The 8,687-nt window shown below is 43.1% G+C and overlaps 1 protein-coding gene across 1 annotated transcript; it reads left to right on the forward strand.

The window, feature by feature from the left end:
- Positions 1-1,173: 1,173 nt before the first annotated feature.
- PFDN4 (prefoldin subunit 4) lies at positions 1,174-4,374 on the forward strand. Its single transcript, XM_082491335.1, has 4 exons — positions 1,174-1,332; positions 2,374-2,481; positions 3,513-3,656; positions 3,988-4,374. Exons 1-4 carry the CDS (start codon positions 1,309-1,311, stop codon positions 4,117-4,119), a joined length of 408 nt encoding a protein of 135 aa, XP_082347461.1. The 5' UTR covers positions 1,174-1,308; the 3' UTR covers positions 4,120-4,374.
- The last annotated feature ends 4,313 nt before the right edge of the window (positions 4,375-8,687 follow it).

Below are 8,687 nucleotides of genomic sequence, written 5' to 3' on the forward strand. Positions count from 1 at the left end.
CAAACTCAGCTTTCCAAATTCCTACCCAAAGCCAGACACTTTAAAGGCACACCATCCCAGGCCTTGGTCTCTCCGTACCCAGGTACTTTCTTTGGGTCTAACTCTAACCACTTTCAACTGCAGCTCATAGGAGGACATAGCTGTAAACATGAATCACAGAAAAACACCTGAAGATATTTTCAAACACCTTTCTGAATCTCACACTGCAGGCTTGTTGCCATCCCCACCTGACACTGGCACAACAGCGTATCGCTCAGAAATCTTTGTAGCTGAGGTGTATTTAAATTTTTGAAAGCTCGCGGGTACTGGAGATGCTGATCATTCTTCAAGAACGTCTTGGCAGACTCAAGCAGGAGCCAACCACAGAGTCCCGAAGAGCCTCGGCCGCTGTTGCTGGCAGCAGTGGCCAGCCCAGCCCCTGCCATTGCAAATGCCTCCAGAGACCCGGTTGGTTTCCAGCCCTCACGGTGCTCAACATCCCTCCATGGGTGCCCGTCCGCCACAGCCCAGGCTTTTGGATCATGGGCCTTGTGCCCACCGCAGCTGGGCCTCAGGAACACCAACGCCAGGCCTCTCCACTGCAACTGTCACACGTTATGATGACATGGTTTCTTTTTTGTTTTGTTTTGTAGCTGGGAGCAGCTAAATAAACTTAAGCACATGGAGGCAATTATGCAGCATAAATGCCAGCTATCCCTGTTTCTCTTCAGAAGCTGTCAACCAGCCTTTTCAGAAAAATATTTATTTTTGCTTAAAAAGTCCCTCCGTGAGGATTTGAACTCGAAGGCCTCTTCCACCTCCGCTTCCAGAAAGGGGGCTGGCGCGGGCCGGGGACAGCTCGGAGGAGTCCCTGGCCCCGGGCCTCGGGCTGGGCACGGCCCGGCCGCCCCCCCCGCTCCCTCCGGAGCAGCCGTGTACCCCGCCCTGCCGCCGCCGCACCGAGCCGGGCCCGCACCGGGCTCCCGCCGGCCTCGAGGCGGCAGCGCCGAGAGGGCGGGAAGCCGCGGCCGAGGCCCCGAAGGCCGCGTCTCGTGGCGCCACCCGGCGGCAGCGCGGGCAGGCCGCGGCCGCAGCGCTCTCCCTGTCGGTCGGCGGAGGGGCGGAGTTGGGTCTCTTCCCCTTTAAACGGGAGGTACCAAGCGCTGCGTGCCCTGTGGCGCCTCCGGGTCAGCCCGCCGAGCTGGGGGCAGTGGGAAGGGGGGAAAGCTCCGAGCCGCGCGGGGTCGCCGCCGCCGGGCGCTTTCGCTCGTTTTGCCATGCCCCCAGCTCCTCCTCCGCGGGGCGGGCGGGTGGCTCAGCCCTACCATCATGGCCGCCACCATGAAGAAAGCGGTGAGTGTGGGAGGAGGGCACGGCGAGGTTTGGGCTTGTTTTTTGTTTGTTCGTTTTTATTTCCCCCTTTCCGGCCTCTCCCTCCGCCGTTTCCCCCCCCCCCCAGGGAGGGCGCAGCTCCTCCGCCGCTTCCCGGGGCGGCCGGGCCGGGCCCTCCGGCCGTTGGCGGCCGCCGTCTGTCGGCGCTGTGGAGGCGCGGCCGTACGGCCTCAGCGCTGTTTCCCGCCGCCTCCCAGCCCTGTCTCCGGCTCCCCAGAGGTGCCTCCCTGAGCGCTTGCTCCCCGTTCACGCAGCCCCCCGGGCGGCAACCCTGTGCGGGCCGGAGGGGAGGGGGGGTCCCTTTCCCTAGGCCGCTGCCGGGTCAGGCCAGCCCCGCGTTAGGCCCGGCCCAAAACACCCCGCTGGCTCGTCGGTGGATTGAGGTCCTGGCGTTGTTGTGTCGGCTCTGTCGAAATAGCTTGTCGTGCTATCAAACGTGCAAGTGCGGGCTTGGTTACAGTGACGTTAAGGAGCCTGTGCTGGTGCAGTTTGTTGTAAACTGGCAAAAGCTCTTCCTGGATGCACGAAGCCAGAAGTGGAGGTCACCCAGCCCCTGTCTGGCCGCAGCCACCGCCTCCCAGGCCGCGCATGGAGCGCCCACCTGAGGCACGCTTCAGTGGGTTTAAAATCTCCTGTAGCACATCACAGGTCGCCAATTAGTATAAAATGGTGTTGCTGACATATTACAGTGACCTGTTAGGCTGTACCCTGCAGTGGTCTTGGAGTAGAGGTGTCCTTTCAACTGTCAGGGCTGTCAAGGAAACAACCGTTGGCATTAGGATGTCATGGATAGCAGGTGTTTTAATTGGATGTTACTAGGGCCTCAGCCCAGCTACGTGTGGGTATCGCTGATGTTCTTGATGAGGCGTTTTAAGGAATCAAGTGTATAAACAGAATGTAGCGGCTGTAAGGCTATTTTTCTTAAGCTTTGTAGTAGTAATCTTGCAGTGAGGTTCAAGTTGATGTAAGAAATGAAGCCTTCATTTTGACCTCTCCTTGCAGGCTGCAGAAGATGTCAATGTTACTTTTGAAGATCAACAGAAAATTAACAAGTTTGCAAGAAATACTAGCAGGATTACAGAGCTGAAAGAAGAAATAGAAGTGAAAAAGGTATATTTGCTTCAAATATCACTCATTTTTCATTGCCCTGCGTTAATTTTCAGCTGTGCCACAGGAAATAGGGATTGTGGATTACTATAAGTAATGCTTTGGTTCCAATATGGTATTTCTGATACTTTGAAAATAGCCGGAGAATGTTGTAAGTGGAAAAAGAAGTCGTGAGACGTAAAGGCCGCTGGTATATATCTCCATGCAGTTTTTAGAAGTCCTTAGTTGTCATATATGAAACATAGTCTATATAGAATGGCTGTTTGTACTGTTTTTAAATTTTTCTGCCTCAGATTGTTCATATGTATTTTTTCTTGAACCAGTAAGGTAGTTGTTTGTTATATTTTTCTTTTGATGTGTTGACAGAGATTGTCATTATGAGTGCAGAGGTTTTCTTTTGGTAGGCTGAAGAGGATACGTCATTCTAATTTTCTTTTCCAGTATTAATTCACTTTCCTTCAACATCAGTCATAGCATTTCCAAAGAAGTTTTACCGAGTTTTTAAAAAAATGATAGTAATGTCACAAAATGTTTTCTATAATTAGTTTGCCTGATATATATACTGTAAAAAATGTTGCCTTTTTATGTTGTTGTTCTATTGATGGCTTAAGGTGCTGGGACTCTACACATTCCTACTTTTGCAATGACGTAATTAACATTTGCTATCTTATTTATTATTTTTTTCTGTTTTCTCTGTAAATAAAAAAATTCCTGTGGAAGACCATATCAGATGTTAGTGAAATTTAAATCTGCTGTATTTCCCTTGTCTAGACAGTTAATTAGCCTATTAATGACAGATAATAAGTATTGACTAGAAATTTCTACTGGTACAGCTCCATTGAATTTAATACTTATGCTAAATTACAGCTCTGGAACTGTTCTATTAAACATGATGATATCATGCTGGTGGATAGGATTTTTGCCCAAAATGCGGACTTACGGAGTTCATTATTGAACTGATAGCATGACAATGTATCCATTGCAATAATTTACATAGTACAAAGTGACCACCTTTCTTATGTCTTGATAAATAGAAACAACTTCAGAACTTGGAAGATGCTTGTGATGACATCATGATGCTTGATGATGGTGATTCACTTCTGATACCCTACCAAATCGGGGATGTTTTCATTAGTCATTCCCAAGAAGAAACACAAGAGATGCTGGAGGAGGCCAAGGTTTGTCAGGGCAAAAGGGAGCTTCATTACTGTACTGGTTTCTATAGTGTGAGAAGCATTGGAATGGGGTGATCTGTTCATCCTTTGAACCTTTTACTTTCTAAAGTTCACGTTGAGGAGGGTGATGTGCACGCACAGTAAGTCATAACTGGCATGCCAGTATACAGTCATGCTGGTCTTGGTCTTTGTTTGGCCCTGTAATAAGTCTTACAGTCTGACCTGGCAAAAAGTTGGCAAAGAGGTACCTCTTCATTGTTCATATGTTGCTGACAAACATGACTCAGAATGTTTTACATAACTAGCTGATTTTTTTTTTTTTTTTCTTTTTCAGAAAAGTTTACAAGAAGAGATTGAGGCATTAGAATCCCGAGTGGAATCAATTCAGAGGGTGTTATCTGACCTGAAAGTTCAGCTCTATGCAAAGTTCGGAAACAACATAAATCTTGAGGCTGAGGACAGTTGAAGGTGTTCTAAATATACCATACAACTTTTCCTTCATTCACTAAATATTTTGATAATTTGTTCCCATCACATTTAAAAAAAAAAAATCCACTTTTTTTTTTACTTTCCTGTCTTGAGTTCCATCTATTTAATGAGAACTTCCTTACTTTGGTTTTTGCAGTTATTTATTTGTTCAGGAAAGCATTAGCTTTGTACTGTTGGTAAAGCATCAAGATTGGAATATTTGCATTGTTTATTAAAGTAATAAAGTCAGGCACATATTGTAGTTTCCTTGGTCTTGTTTTCCACTCATGAAAATACTAAAAACAATAGAAATGGAGAATTTTTGTTTTGCGCTATAATGGCTGATGGATAAAAGTTTCTCTGTAATATAAAGGGCATGATTGAGCTGTAATGCTATTTAGCTGTTTTTAGCAGCCTTCCTGGAAATACTAAATCTATCCTTTGTCTTTCAATCTTAGCTCAGATAGCGTAAACACTGTTAGCTCAGTGCGCAGTGTGGCAGCAAGTTGACAGGGGAGAAAGGAGGGCTCTTTAAAGCTCGCGTTGGTATTGAAGAAAAGCTTTTGGAGTCACAGTCATGTTCAGGCATTTACTACTTTGTTGGGAATCACAAAAGATGCTGTAAGTCAGAATGGTGAGTCTTAACTTCTCATTTTCCTGAACAATCACTTTCTAAATCCACGTTTATATACCGAATTAATGTCAGAATTGTTCATAGATGATGTTGCAATGTTAGCACCAATCCCTGGAACTATGCCTCCATCACTATGTGGAGTTGAATGTAATTTTTAAGTGTCTTAATTTGCTGACTCCTTACATCCTTAAAATTATGTACTGTCTGACTGTAATTCTACTTTTGGACTCTTGCCTGGTTTGACTAATGTATTGTTCCATGGAAATACCTGCTTATTATGACTTTGTTTTTAAAAATTAAATCTTACCGTATTTAAATTATCTTTTTAAGCTTTTTTCCAAAAGAATGCGGATAGATAATTCAGTTGGCCAAATACTAATCTGCAGTCACTGTTCTTAATATAAAAAATACACTCATCTCATACTCTGATTATTATAAAGCAATTAATACCTACTTCTTGTGTCAGTTGCATAGCATCTTTTCTTCGAACAGTGTGTGGAGGAAAAAAAACTCACTTGGTTTCTCTATTATTGAAGTAGTTTAACAGGGTAGTGATATCAACTGCGATCTTCGGTACACCTGAGCAGGATCTCACCAGTGCATTGTTATTTATGAATTACAGCATTGTAACTTTTTTTGTTTACAGAAGTTTATTAGCACTGTATATAAGGTTTAGCATAGCCATAAAAGAAAACTGTCTTCAACAGTGAAGATCTAATACCTCAACACAAGCACTTGTGTTACATATAATGCATATTAAGTGATGGCTGTGAGTCTCAAAAGCTGTGCTAATGTTCTCTCTAGCCCTGGCATTTCCCAAGTTTCTTTTTCAGTAGAATTCCAATGGTTTGTATGCTTCTGCTGCTGGACATGTGTACAAATACCCTGGCTATAACTGTACAGATGTTTAACCTTGTTTTCTAAGTGGTTGTGGTTTTAATTCAAGCCCATGCCTCAGGAAAGAATTTGATTTTTTTCCTTACTTCCTGAGTGAATACTTCAGCTGCTCTTAGGTAATATGTGGATATGATAGCCATGGCAACACTGCTGCGCTCTCTGCCAGCCGGTGCTTTTAGGAAATCAAGTGTGTTGGGCCTTCAAGTAGATACAGGTATTCTTCTACATAATTTCTGAACCCTCCATATGTTTTCTGTGTGAGGTAAGCATTTGGCTCCAATCTACTTGGAGCAGTTCTGGATTGACCAATTACTGTTATTTTGGGCACTAAAGGGAGAAGAAGGTAGCCAGTTATTTGAGAGCAGCTGATAAGAGTATTGTGGACTTAGGTGACTCAGCTTTGCCTTATCCTGCTTTATTAGATACAGCTCTTAGTCCAAAACTGTCTTTCGGGACAGTGCGGTTTGAGCGCTAAATAATGCAAGGTTACAGACTTGGGAGGTGCTGGTATCTTGAGTTTTTTTCTAAACAGCCAAACCATTCGTTTGGTATGTTAAAATAAACCATCCATTCCACTTGTCTTTATAATTATAAACCAAAGAGAATGTAAAAGACTTATTTTTCTAGGTGAAAACTGAGCTAGTGATGGAGTTTGACCCATAGTGAGAAGTGTCCAGCAGATGGCATCAAAGAACTGGGAAACCCAATTTATGGTAAGCCCGTGGCTAGGCTGTGAGCACCAGTGCTAATTTTAATAAAGTGAAACTTTGGCTGCAATGATCACATTCTCGTTAGTTGGTTGGTAACACTTTAAAAGTCACTCTGAACTGGCTGCTGTGCCAGCTCTGCTGTTCTGAGTGTATTCAAGGCTGTGCAGACTGCAGGTGTTTAAAAAGATTGTAATTTCCAGATAGGCCATAGTACAGATATAGCTTCATTATGAAAAAGGCAGCTAGTAGGGTTTAACTGTGATTCCAGTGGCAGCTATAAAGCTGATGAGGACCGTGGTTCAGTAAAGGACCCAAAGAGAGAATGCTGGCAAGATGGGGAGAGCTAGCATTATCCCTGCTGTTCTTTAGTATCCTAGAAGTGGAATTGTCCATGTGTACAGCCCTGGTATTTAGGGAAAAGAAGGCTGCTAGAGTGTTCTTATGAATGCCAAAGGTTCTTCCTCTCTGCTGCTGGATTTCAGTCCTTTAGGGTTTGCTTTGTGACGCTACTCCCTTATTTTTTTTTTCTTTTTTTCTTGTTATCATGCTGTTGGTAGGTTTTAGGGCATTTCACTAGGCCTTCCTGTTATTTTAATCTAAGGGCTTTGTTTAGGGCATTGAACCAATGATGTCTTAGCAAATGAATTACTTATTCAGCTCCATCTTTGTATTAAAATACAGTTTCTGAACTGCTTTTGTTTTGCAAGTCATAGAGCCACCAGTGGTTGGCTTTTCACTTGGATGCAGCAATTAAAGCAGGTAAACTAGCAAAACTGGAGCCAGTGCAATATGGTTTATTTCAGTGCATGATGTCAAGGAGACTAACTTACCAGTTTTTCAAAGTAGCCTGCTAAAAACTCTGTAAGACATAGTAGGACATAATTATTATACTTACTATATTTTCAGGGGTTGGTTTGTGGTTCTGTATCTTGTCAGCTGATAAAGAATGCTTTCCACATGATGATCTCTAGCATAACCTTTGCCAGTGGAACCTTCGTTATTGCTCATCGCTTTTGTATAGAAGATCCTTGGATACCATTACACTCCATAATATAAATGTGATTGATAATTATTCAATAATTATAGGAAGTGATGTATAGCCAAAGTACAGATAAACTTGTGATATTAACTATCACTTCAAAGAGCAAAAAGAAATTGAATGGTGAATACTAAGGCCGTATTTTCTGTAGGAGCAACAGAATTAAGTAGTTTGGTTTGCATGAGTCAGTGGTTCAGATAAATTATCTAATGTTATTCAAATAGTCTGATTCATGAAAGAGAAAAAATGTGGATGTACATAGGCATGATAAGACAGAAATTATTTACAACCAAGTTTGTCGTTATATTGATTGTATGAGTCATACAGAAAACCCAATTATTTTGTAATTAAATGTTAGCTGCTGATCGGACTGCACAGAACACAGTGCACCAAACACAGGCGTAAATGGCTATGGAGGATTCCATCAGCAAGAGATGAAGCAGGTTTACAGATAAGGGGCACTGCATCCAGCTGTTAGAGATGTACTGTAAAAATTATAAACCTGAGTAAAACATTAACCATTTGCTGCAGTTTTACAGAAATCTTTTCTTTGCTGTTGCTCTCCAAAGCTGGTTAGTATACTGTGACTTTGATTTCAATTTATAAACTGCAAGTATCATTAGGTGGCCCTCTACACATACCAGCAAACCCCACACTTGGGGATGCTGAGTGGTGGGGTATGGGGTTTAATGTAGGTTCATGAAAGGGTTGCTTCAGGATAACCACTGTGGTCTGGTCTGGTGGTGTTACCACTTGTACAGGGGAGAGGAGAGACAAGATGTGCTTGATATTGAAATACAGGCTTGTCCAGTACTACACCTGGCCATTTCCTTAAGCTATTAGGAAAATTTCCTGTTTGCTTTCTCAACGCAGCCCAGCCAAGTGAGGAAAAACATTGTTCAGTGGCTTTTTAGATTCTGTCAAGTTTTACCCATTCAAGCATGATACAGAAGTCCATCATATCATGGATGGGTTTTGGTTTTGGATGCTTTTTCTTGGCTTGTTAGCTGTAGCTAGGATTGTGCATACTAGACTTACAGTGCTCTAGAAGTTACAACTTTTTTTCATTATTTTTACAGTTGAAATTTCTACTGTCTGTTAGGTATCTGGATAGAAATGTGAATTAAACCAGACTCACTGGTAAGGGCTAGTCATTGAAGAACAACAACCTATAGCACCCAAGTATAAAACCTCACTGCCTTTGGGTACACAACAGCAGTAAATCAACTCAGATAAAAATTATTAATCTCAACACACATGGCTAAGGAATGATGGTAAATCTACAC

This window comes from Vanellus vanellus (genome assembly GCF_965231255.1).
Source record: "Vanellus vanellus genome assembly, chromosome: 15".
Lineage (NCBI taxonomy): Eukaryota > Metazoa > Chordata > Aves > Charadriiformes > Charadriidae > Vanellus > Vanellus vanellus.